The following is a 12,794-nucleotide window of genomic DNA, read 5'->3' on the forward strand; positions in this document are numbered from 1 at the left end:
GAAACTGAAAGAAGCCTGTCGTATATATGTATATATATATATAAGTGTGTGTGTCTGTGTTTGTGCCCCTAGCATTGCTTGACAACCGATGCTGGTTGTCCCCGTCAATTAGCGGTTCGGCAAAAGAGACCGATAGAATAAGTACTGGGCTTACAAAGAATAAGTCCTGGGGTCGACTTGCTCGACTAAAGGCGGTGCTCCAGCATGGCTGCAGTCAAATGACTGAAACAAGTAAAAGAGTAAAAGAGAATATACATATATATATATATTATATTGTTATCATATATATATACATATATATATACACATACACACACACACACATTCTCCCCACTCTCTCTCTTTCTCCCTCTCTTCCCCTCTCTCAACCTGTTACTCACAAAGCAATTGACCAATGATTTCAAGGTATTTTACCTGATAAACGAGCTTAAACAGAGCTACTCAAATTACTCGAAGAAACATAAACAAGAGCAAAGAAAGAGACAGCAATGGCAGAGAATACAATCCAGGGAACTCAGCTTCACTGGGGCGACATTGTCGTTATCGTCGTTTATTTTGTCATCGTCATCGTAGCTGGGATTCTTGTAAGTATATCTGTTTTTACTTCCTTTTTCTACGATCGAATTCGATTTCGCGTCTTCACCTTTAACAAGCATTTGCCACTTTTAACTAGCAATAGGGTTCAAATTTCCAGCTGACGAAATCTTAAACTAATCCCAAGCAATGACAATTTAACATACGAAACATTATAGAGATGTTTTAGAATTATCCTACACATTTGCATAAACTCACCTAAAAAAATCCGTTAAGGTATATTCATTTAGATTATGCTATGCAAGGTGTGCCTAACGTGTACACGCACACACACACACACACACACACATATACACACACACGTACATGCATCTATACATACACCCGTGTGTATATACTGGGTCGTCCTAAAGTGATACGGTTTTATTTATACTTTTTTTATTCCTCAAAATTAAGATAAATAAACTTCCTTTTTAATCTAAAATATACTCTCCTTTATTTTCTACAATTTTCTTCCCTCTATCTGGTAGACTTGCAAGACCCCTCTTCCAAAATTCACTTGTGCATGACGAAAAATACCTCTCCAGTACTGTTCTGACTTCATCTACAGAATTCATATTTTTTCCATCCAAATGATTTTGAAAATTGCGGAAAAACTGATAATCAGATGGGGCAATGTCTGGTGAATATGGTGAGTGGGGCATCGTTTCCCATACAAACTGCTCCAGCATTTGGAATGTCATTCTTGCTGTATGTGGCCCAGTATTATCCTGGTGGAAGACCACCTTTTGTTTTGAAACCAAAGATGATCGTTTTTCTTCTGGTGCTGGTGTCGATGAATGGTTGAATGACCAAATTCAAGTTTCTCTGCTAGTTCCTCAACAGTTACGATAGGATTTTTTTCCACCAGGGTCTGCAGGGCTTCCTTGTCGAGCTCTGCAGGTCTTCTAGGATGAGACTCGTCTTCTAGGCTGTAGTTTCTGGTTCGGAATTTCTGGAATCACCGTTGACACTGGCTTACTCTTATTGTCCAATCTCCATATACTGTATCAATATTCGTCGCACTTTCCGTTGCGTTGTTGTCTTTATTGAACTCACACAGTGTTTGTATAAACGTACGTATGCATTCATGCATGCATACAAGTATGTATGTATGTATGGAGGGAGGGAGGGAGGGAGAGATGGTTGTTTAGGCATACCAACACGAGTGTACCTCACCAAATTCTCTCCTCACGACTTTTTAAAAAATGGGTATTTTTAAACGAAATTTTCTACAAATACCTTTAAGATGGTGTAAATTACTATTATAACACAATTTAATATGGGGAAAAAATTAATGGGTGCACATGCTTCTCAATTCCATGGTTCTGGGTTCGGTGCCACTGCATGGCACTCAGGCTGACTAAAATTTTCTTTTAGACAGAAACTGAAAGAATCCCATTGTGTGTGCGTATACACACACACATACACACACCCACACCCAAATACCCACATACTATGGACTCTCCCATAGTTAGACGATATATGAGGGTTTGACAATTTCTTGCCAAACAACCACACAAATGATTTGTTTATAGTGATCAGATGTTTGTGTAGACATAACCTCACTCCCTGCATCAACTCGACATTACCTGCACAGGTGCAAAGGGTGCTACATGTCAGATGATGAAATGATCGCAGAGCAACATGAAATGAAGTGCTTTGCACGTGAACACAACGCATTGCTTGGTTTGGGAATCAAAACTATGATCTCATAGTCGTGAGTGCAACACCCTAACCACAGAGCCATGTGCTACCACACACACACTTTGTCTTTGAGTTTATGTTTGTCCTCCACCACTGCTTGACAACTGGTGTTGATGTTTTTATTTCTCTTTAACTTGGTGGTTTGACAAAAGAAACTGATAGAATAAATGCTAGTTAATTCAAAACAACAGAGAAAAAACAAAGAAAAAGAAAAAACAAATAAACTTGAGGACATGGCACAAGTAATGTATTAATGTGATGCTTGGAGAAAGAAGGGAGTTGTTGTTTTACGTTTCAAGCATAGCTCTTCATCGGAATCAGGAAAAACAGGGAAGTCCAAAGGGAAAGAAGGAAGAAGGATGGAAAATCACCAACTGTCCACATGCAGTCACATTTCTGAAGTTACTGGAAGTAGAAGGAGGAAGAGAAAGTGCTTTCTGGGATGGGAGAGAATGGAGATGGTTGGTGTGTGTGTAGTAGGACTGTATATATGTATTTGTGTGTGTGTGTGTATATATATATATATATATATATGTCTTGCTCTGTCCCTCTGACTGGGTAACCATATATCTCCTCTACAGTAAGATACCTGTTTCTATCCCTCTATCACGTTCTAATCTTTCATCACCTGGCACAAGGCCACCTCCTCCAATGCCCCTCCCCTTACAAAGGATCTTTGTCGTGCACATTGTTTGTTGACCTCGCCAGTGTTGGTGTATCCAGTCTACACTGTAAAGTCCTTGGGTGTTTGGAAGGGCATCCAGCAGTAAAAACCATACCAAAACAGGCCCCACCAGTCCTGGTGCAATGTAAAAAACACTCATTCTACTCTGTAAAGTGGTTGGTGTTATGAAGGGCCGTAAAAACCCTGCCAGAACAGACAGTGGATCCTAGCTCAGCCTTCTGCCTTACCAGCTCCTGACAAACTGTCCAACCCATGCCAGCATGGAAAATGGGCATTAAATGATAATGACGATGATGGTGATGATGATGATGATGACATATATATATATATGTATATATATATATTATATTAATTTTATTTCTATGTTTTGGTTTATGTTTTTCACTGTTTGATTTGCCTAATAGTGGTTTTATCTCTAATTTTATATATATATATATATAAACATACGTATCTATACATACAGACATGCATACATAATGGACTGAGATGTGGTAATATGAGGTTCTAGAGAAGACCTTCCTGAGTTCCTGAGGTGTTGTGTCCCACCCACACATGACAATAAGACTTTCCCACACCCTACTCCAACAGACCAAACTCCATCCCTCCCTTCCCAAACTGTTTCTCTTCATACAATTATGCTTATCTCCCACTCTCCCTTCCAGTCCTGCCCTACCCTGCTCACCGTATTGTTGCTTCTCCCATCCCCTCCCTCCACCAGTCCCACTCCTTACTCACAACTTCTTAACAATACCCTGCCAGTACCTTCCACCTTTCATCTCTCTCTATCTTCCTTACTCTACCATCCCATCTATGCCCTGATCTCTATTCCTTGTAAGTATACTCTGCCATTTGCTGCCATCCCTCTCCTGTTCATGCTGTCTCCTACTCTCTCTCTCTCTCTCTCTCTCTCCCTTGCTCTCCCCTCTGGTTGAATAATCATGCATCTCTTCTACAGCAACAAACCCCTTTCTTAACTGTCCCTCCTCTTCAGCAGCACACCAGTTTCTACTTTCATTCTTGTTAACTTTCATCCTCTTTCCCTCTCTTCCTCTCCCTCTCTTTCTCTCCCTCTCCCTCTTTCTCCCCCTCTCTCTTTGGCCAGGTAACCATGTACCTCCTCTACAGCAACATATCTGTTTCTGTCTCTCTGTCACACTCTAACCTTTCCTCATATGACCCAAGATCACTTCCTCCAGTGCCACCTCCCCTCTCAAAATTCCTTGTCTTGCAGGTTACTTGGTGACCCACTCAGTGAAGCAGTGCAGGTGCCATTTAAAAAGCACCAGTTCACAAAGTGGTTGGCATTTGGAAGGGCATCCAGCTGCAAAAACCATGTCAAAATTGACCACGCCTGTGCTAGTGCCATGTAAAGAACACTGAGTCCCCTCTGCAAAGTGGTTGGTGTTAGGAAGGGCATCCAGCTGTAAAAACCCTGCAAAAACAGACACAGTAGCCTGGAGTAGTCTACTACCCGGTGCCAGCTTCTGTCAAGCTGTCCGACCCATGTCAGCAAGGAAAGAGGATGTGAAACGATGATGAGAATGAGGATGATACTATACACACATACACGCATATAAAATATATATGTATCTAATGTATACCTCTTTCATCTTTTATCTCGTACTTGTTTCAGTCGTTAGAATGTGACAATCCTGGAGCACTGCTTTGAAGGATTTCTAGTCGAATGATCCGACCCCTGTACTTATATCTGCTTTAAGCCAGCTACTTATTCTATCAGTTGCTTTGCTGAACCACTAAGTTAGAGGGATGTAAACACACCAATACCATTTACCAAGCTGTGTGGGGGACAAGCACAGACATGCACATGCAGATACACACACACACACACATACACAGACACATACATGCATACACATACTTACACACACACACATATATATAGTTTACTGTTCTGTTAGGGTACTCCATCCAGTGAGAGATAAATATCTTTTAATATACACAGTATAAAGATAAACTCTTAATGGCAGGAAATGTGTCTTAATAGCAAGAAACTACCAATAGCTCTTATTTTAATAGTGTACATTAAATGACACACACACATGCACACACACACACATGCACACACACACACACATTCATATATCTGTACACATATAAGTAAGTAGATATTTCTATACATCCATATGTATATGTATACTCTTTTACTCTTTCTTGTTTCAGTCATTTGACTGCGGCCATGCTGGAGCACCGCCTTTATATATATATATATATATATATTTATATATATATATATATATATCATCATCATCATCATCATCGTTAACGTCTGCCTTCCATACTGGCATGGGTGGTAGAATGGTTTGACAGGAGCTGGCCAGACAGAAGCCTGCACTAGACTTCTGTAACTGTTTTGGCCAGGGATTTTTGGAGCTGAATGCCCTTCCAACATCAGCCACCACTCAGCAATGGACCTGGTGCTTTTTATGTGAGATCAGTTTTGCAAGGTATTTTTTTACAGCTGGATGCCCTTCCTAATGCCAACCTTTTTACAGTGTGGACTTGGATGCTTGCACTGATATGGTTTCCAAGTACCTTGCAAAACAAACATCTTTTTGTAAAGGGAGGTGATCTTGTGTCAGATGAAAGGTTATAGTGAGACAAAGAGACAGAAATAGGTGTGCTGCCACAAAGGAGATACATGGTTACCAAACCTGAGGGAAGTGAAGGAGAAGGAGAGAGAAAGTGGGAGACAACAGGATAGAGATGGTTGCAAAGTGCTGGGTGTACTCACAAGGGACAGGGATCAAAATATAAATGAGGTGGTTGAGTAAAAGCAGAGAGAGATATAGATGGTGGCAAGTGCCTGGGCATACCCTTGAGGTTCGAAGGTCATAATATAAATGGCAGGATATTGTGAAAGAAGCAGGATTAGAGAGTGTGGAGAGTTGGGGAAGTGAGAGGTGAAAACCTGGGTTTATATAGAGTGGTGGTGGTGGTGGTGGTGGTGGTGGTGGGCTACCGCATGGCAATGATACAGAGAAACAGGGCCCGAGAGGACAGGATTGGGGAGTGAGAGATAGGCATAGTGAATGAAGGAGGAAATGTGAGGAAGAGATGAGAAGTGGAAATGTAGATTGGTTTGTTGAGTAGGGTGAGTGAAAAGTTTTCTTGTTACGTGTGGGTGGAACACACAGGTCAGGGGTTAGTGGAGAGCAATGATACAGTGGCCTAGGGACAAGAGGACAGGATTGGGGAGTGGGAGGTAAGCATAGTGCATGAAGTAGTAATGAGAGGAAGAGAAGAGATGTAGTTTGGTTTGTTGTTGTAGAGTGTGTGAGGAGTTTTCTTTTTAAGTGTGGGTGGGGCACCCAGTGATTCTAGAACTCAGTTTTGCTGATGTGGGCGGGTCTTCTCAAGAACTTCATATCACCAGACATCTCAGTCTATTGCCATTTCCTCCATGATGCCTAACATCCTGAGATTGGTCCTTACCACTTCATCCCACATCTTCAATGATTGACACTTCTTTATGCAGCTGTCCTCGTTCATATGTATATATTATAAAACAAATGCTAAAAGCAGAAAATAAGATGCATGGGAAACTTTATTGCTGACAACAATTGTTTCAATGCATCCTGCATTAACCTTCATGGGTTGGAAACAAGTTGTGGTGCATCTCTTGGTGCAGAAGTGTCTCATCAGGTGATGTAATAAGAGGTATTTCGTTTTTAGTGACCGTAGACTTAAACCATTGAGCAGAAATGTTTTATATTCAAAGTACACTTAGGAATCTTTGAGGTAGATCCAGCAAGTATTGTATAATTACCATGGATAATGTCAGGTAGTCATAAGCAGTAAATGTGCTTTATTGGTGTACTACTAGGAACATAACTAACACTTAAATACATATATTTTATATATATATATATATATGCCTCACTGAGGCAATGACTAGTGACCGGGACCTTTGGAAATATGCTGTGCTTGAGAAGACTTGGCAAGCCAAATGAGACCATAACCTCGTGGCCTATGCTAGTGGAGCACTAAGAGTACAATACAAGTATGATCATTGCCAGAGCAACAACCTGGCCTCTGTGCCAGTGGCATGTAAAAAGCACCATTCGAGCATGATCGTTGCCTGTGTCACCTTAATGGCACTTGTGCTGGTGGCACATGAAAAAACATTCGAGCAAGGTCGTTGCCAGTGCCACTGGACTGGCTCCTGTGCAGGTAGCACATAAAAAGGGACCATTTGAGTGTGGCCGTTGCCAGTATCGCCTGAGTGGCCCTCATGCCGGTGGCACGTAAAAGCACCCACTACACTCTCAGAGTGGTTGGTGTTAGGAAGGGCATCCAGCTGTGGAAACTCTGCCAGATCAGACTGGAGTCTGGTGCAGCCATCTGGTTTGCCAGACCTCAGTCAAATCATCCAACCCATGCTAGCATGGAAAGTGGACGTTAAACAATGATGATGATGATGATGATATATGTATATAAAGAAGCATTCATTATAGAACAAACATCAAATTTGAGTCAACACCACCCCTTTGATGTTTTTTCTATAACCAATGCTTTTTATCTTTCTCTCATTTATATTTGAGCACTTCTTTTGCAGTCCTATAAACCCTTTTGTTTCTATAAAAAGAGACAAATATTATTTCTGGTTGCATATATATACGCTCCTTGAAGAAGGAGCTGGCTTTTAACAAAGAAATAAAACTCTATTGCAGGAACATGATATGTTGTATGCTGAATTTTAGAAAAGTGCTGCATATTTGCACTATTCTGCTTACAGATTGTATTTGTAAAGTTATTGCTTGCTGATTGCTTTCCTTCCTTGAAAACACTGGGTTTTGGAGATTGCTAGATAAAAATTGACTTACATAAACAGTATACCTAATAATTACTGGTATAAATGAGAATTTATAATTAATGTGATGTTATGAACTGAGAAAGCCTTTGAAAGAGGTAAGAGAGATATCAACCATGTGTAGGGGTTCCTTCTTTTTTCTTTTCTCCTGGGAACAAGAGTTACCAGTGAATGCCAGTTGTGAGGGCAATGAGTGAGTGCAAAGATGGTCACCTTGTATAGCAGATTTCCATTTAGATAGTAGATTGGAGTCAATCTATCTCTAGGTTCACATGGTTGGAGAGTCGTGTAAATACAAAGTGGTGAAGTACAGAGGTAAGAAGACATAGAGATCGACCATTATAGGATTCCGACGGAACTCTGCACTGAACATCATGGCTACAACCCTTGGTATGCGTACAAGGGGCAGATGTGTTAGTGTGTGAATTATATGCGTAATGATATGAACTGAAAGAGAAGGTAAAGAGATGTGGGAACAGAGGTGATGGTAGCCATGTAAGGAAATCCTTCTGTCTTTTGCCAGCAACAGGTGTCACCAATGAATGCCAGCTGAGAAGAGAACAAGGAACAGTCTCCACAAGCAAAAGACTTCCTCCTCCTTCCTTTTGCATGGTGCCTCTTCTTTCTCCTGTGCCAATGATGAAGTGTTTATCCTTTTTTTTCCCTAATCCCTTTTACAATCATATATTATATACATGCTGTAGGTTTCATATCAGTTGTCTCTAAATATTTTCCTTCTGACTGATTTTAAAAGAATTGATCTTGTCTACAGAGCAGCTGATCTCAATCACTACATGTTATTTTTTATTCTGTTCCAAACAAGTATTGTGTGTTATGTCTGCATTTGGTATACATTTGACAGGAATATTCCAGCAATATTTTTTAGTGATACTATATGACATTCAAATCCTGTATGCACTGACCTTAAGCCTCTCACTCTTTTCTTTGGAAACAGAGCCTAATAATATAATTATTTTCTGGAGAAACTCCTGGATGTTGTCAAAATCTACCAGATGTCAATATCAATGGATCAGATTACCTCTATACATAGTCAAATGTCCTAAATGTTATTTTGAAAATGGGAGTATAAATACATTGTTGAATTTTGTTTGTGGATGAAGCCAGTGCCATATAACTGGCTTATGTGCCACCATGCTGGTGGCACATAAGAAGCACCATTGAGGCAGTGTCAGGTGACTGAGACCTTTGGTGACATACCATGCTTGTGTAGACCTGTCAAGCCAAGTGAGACGTAGTCATGGCCAATGCTGATGTCAGGGCAATGGCACCTGTATCAGTGGCATGTAAAAAGATTCTACTACACTCTTGGAGTGGTTGGCATTAGGAAGGGCATCCAACCATAGAAACATTGCCAAATGAGATTGGAACCCAGTGCAGCTCCCTGGCCTACCAGTTTTCAGTCAAACCATCTGACCCATGCCAGCTTGGAAAGTTGGCATTAAATGATGATGATGTAAGAGGAAAACTCTCAAGAATATTTTTATAAAATCTTATTTATAACACTTTGTAGGCCAGGGAGCTGCACTGGGTATTTTTTAGTCATCCTACATTTGTTCATAGCACCTTTGTATATATTTTCATTAGTACTTTTCATTAGTCTTTGTGTGAAACAAGCAAGACAGAGATTATGAATGTAAAGATTTGGAGTTTGGGAAACAGTTTTTTTTTACCAGTGTTCAGCTAACAAATATGGATATTTCTTTTGCTCAAATTCCAACCTTGTACCAACAGAAAATATTGCTGTTAAAGTTAACTATTTCTCTGTATTCTAAATATTTCATGGATAGATCTTTGGATTGTTCTCAAAAAATGATGGGTTACCAGGGGTGGACCCTAGGGGGTGGGGCTGAAGGGCACGTTCCCCACTCAAGAAAAGAAGTGTACCCTTCTAAATAATGTTATTATGCCCTTTTCTCCTGGAATTGTATTCCCTTCTGTCCTTGTGCCCTCCCCCTTCGAAAAATTCCTAGGATCACGCCTGTTTACACTGATGCTTCTTGCTACTTGTCCTGTAGCACATAACCGCCCTAATTTTATAAAATACCTGGTTGTGAATTTAGTAACAAAACAAACAGAAACAGACAGACTGTCTCCTGGAAATATTCCCTTTGAAATATTTACAACATCAGAAACAGTAGTTTGGCTTTCAGTTACAAGTGTAAGAATTGTTGATTAGGTCTTTGTTAGTCTTTCAATGAAAGCAACTAAGATTGCAGATACTTTTGTTGAGAGCATTGACTTTAATAACAATGGATGAAAAGTAGTATCAAAGACAATTTCTCTGAACAAACTATGTCACCTGGATTCTATGCTGTGTTCTTATTTCAGACACTATAGCTTTATGAAAAGTAGTTTAGTATATGCTAACAACTTTTTTGAAATATCCTGTTTAAGGTTTAAGGTAAACACCTCGCCCCGTGCATTCAAAAATGATGGCTAATTTGTAGTATTTTATAAATAAATAAGGTACAAAACCAAGTTTTTAGTTTAATAATTCTTTTATTACCAAATTTATGATATACCTTTCAACTGCAATTTTGTATTCTTGATACACTCAGGCAATAATTATTTTCTCTGAGTTTGTATATGTATATGCTTGTGTGATTGTGATTGTAATAATTATTTGTAATAAAACAGATAGAATATGGATGGTAAATCAAATTAATACATTTGTCAATGTTATCTTCTGGTTGTCTTTTGAGATGTGATATCAATCATCGTTTGTTACTGAAAGAATGCTGGTTCACACATACATTCACACACTTCCTTTGTATACACACACAGAGTTGGAACACTATTTGAATTTTCCTTTCAGTATTGAATGTTCACCATCCCACTTCGATTGCACACAAACACACACATACACACACACATAAACATTCACACACCTCCCTTTTACATACACACACATATACTCACACAGAGTTGAAACGCTGTTTGATTTTTTCAATGTAGAATTTTCATCATCCCACTACCATCACCCCTTCCTTTCTCACTCATATGTTGTGATGGAGAAAAAGCAGAGGAGTATTATTATAGTAGATGTTTAGGCAAGCAATGATCTACTGTATTTTCATTTATATGTACGTACACATATATATAAATATATACACACATACATGCATACACACACACAGCATGGCACACACCATATATATATTATATATTATATATATATATATATATATATATATATTATATATATATATATATTATATATATATATATATATATATATATATATATATATATATATATTTATATATATATATATATAAGCATGTGTGAAAGGCTTGCTTCGCAATCCTTTTGTTCTGGGTTCGATCCCACTGTGAGGCACCTTGAGCACATGTCTTCTACTATAGCCCCATCCAACTAAGATTTGTGAGTGGATTTGATAGAAGCCTGTTGTATGTGTGTGAGTTCAACTTTGTAACTGTGTTTTCCCCCTTGACAACCAGTATTAGTGTATTTATGTCCCCATAACTTAGGAGTTCAGCAAAGGAGATCAATAGAAACAGTTTTTGTGTGTGGAAGGAGCACAGGCACAATGAACACTAAAAACATACAAGAAATAGACTCCATCAAATGCCAGTGGGGAAAACTAGAAGTAGTTGGTAGCTTTCATTATCTACGTGAAGAAGTCAGTAGCAGAGGTGGATGCTCCAAGAGCGTAGTTGCAAGAATTAGAATAGGCTGGGTAAAGTTCAGAGAGCTCCTACCTCTGTTCACAGCAAAGGGCTTCTCCCTCAAAGTGAAGGGCAGACTGCATGCATGATGCCTGTGTGTGAACAGCTATGCTACATGGCAGTGAAACATGGACTGTGACCATCGAGGACTTGCATAGGCTTGAAAGAAATGAAGTTAGTATGCTTCATTGGATGTGCAATGTCTGTACATGTTCAACAGAGTGTAAGCATCTTGAGAGAAAAGTTGGGTATAAGAGGCATCAGATGTGGAATGCAAGAGAGATATGATGTGTATGGATGAGGATAGCTGTGTGAAGAAGTGCCAATCTCTAACTGTGGAGGAACCTGAAGACATGGGACAAGAGAGCTAAGCATGATTTTTGAATGTTGGGCCTCACAGAGGTAATGACTAGTGACCAAGATCCCTAGCGATATACTGTGCTTGAGAAGACCCATCAAGCCAAGTTAAATCATAGTTGTGGCCAATGCTGGTGTCACTTAATTTGCACCCATGCTGGTGGCATGTAAAAAGCACCTTTCAAGCATTGGGCCTCATGGAGGCAATGACAAATGCCTGAGACCTATATGCCGTAACCTACATGCCATGCTTGAGCAGAAGACGATCAAGTCAAGTGAAACTGTAGTTGTGGCAGATACTGGTATCATACAAGTGGCACCCATGCTGGTGGCACGTAAACACACTCATTACACTCTCAGAGTGGTTGGTGTTAGGAATGGCATTCCGCTGAAAAAGCCATATCAAATCAGATTGGAGCATGACGCAGCCCCCTCAGCTTGCAAGCCCTGGTGAAACAGTCCAACCCATGGGCAACAGATGTTAAATTGTTGTGGTGAGAGTCATTGACACTCATTGCAGATTGGAGAATGGACTAGCCAAACTCTTATAAAGAGGAGAGAGGTCAGTGGTAGTGAGAGAGAGTGTTTTGGTGGTAAGGTGAGGTCTTGAAAAACCATAAAATTTTTTTTTTGAATTTTTACACAATATCAGCCTTTTCACATAGTACCAGTCTGGAGTTTGAAAACTGGAATTTTTATTTATTTTTTACATTGTTACTTTTATATCCTGACAACTCGTTGCCCGATGTTGTAACATAATTGTTACCCAACTCTTCGGTAGTATTGTTTGTTTGATTTTTGCACACAGCACTCTTTTTTTTTTTTGTACTAAGCACTCTTGTTAGCTCTCTTGTTTTTTGCTGTGTATGTGCATGTATGTGTGTGTGTGTGTGTGTGTGTGTGTGTGTGTGTGTATACATACATACACACA

At 39.6% G+C, this 12,794-nt stretch overlaps 1 protein-coding gene across 1 annotated transcript in view; it reads left to right on the top strand.

Moving 5' to 3' along the window:
* The first annotated feature begins 400 nt into the window (after positions 1-400).
* LOC115222520 (sodium/glucose cotransporter 5) overlaps positions 401-12,794 on the top strand; it is a 76,504-nt gene continuing 64,110 nt past the window's right edge. Inside the window, exon 1 of the mRNA XM_029792774.2 lies at positions 401-584. Coding sequence (XP_029648634.1) covers positions 489-584 — 96 coding nt within the window. The 5' untranslated portion in view covers positions 401-488. The remainder of the gene's footprint in view (positions 585-12,794) is intronic.

The sequence above is a fragment of the Octopus sinensis genome, linkage group LG20 (assembly GCF_006345805.1).
Source record: "Octopus sinensis linkage group LG20, ASM634580v1, whole genome shotgun sequence".
Lineage (NCBI taxonomy): Eukaryota > Metazoa > Mollusca > Cephalopoda > Octopoda > Octopodidae > Octopus > Octopus sinensis.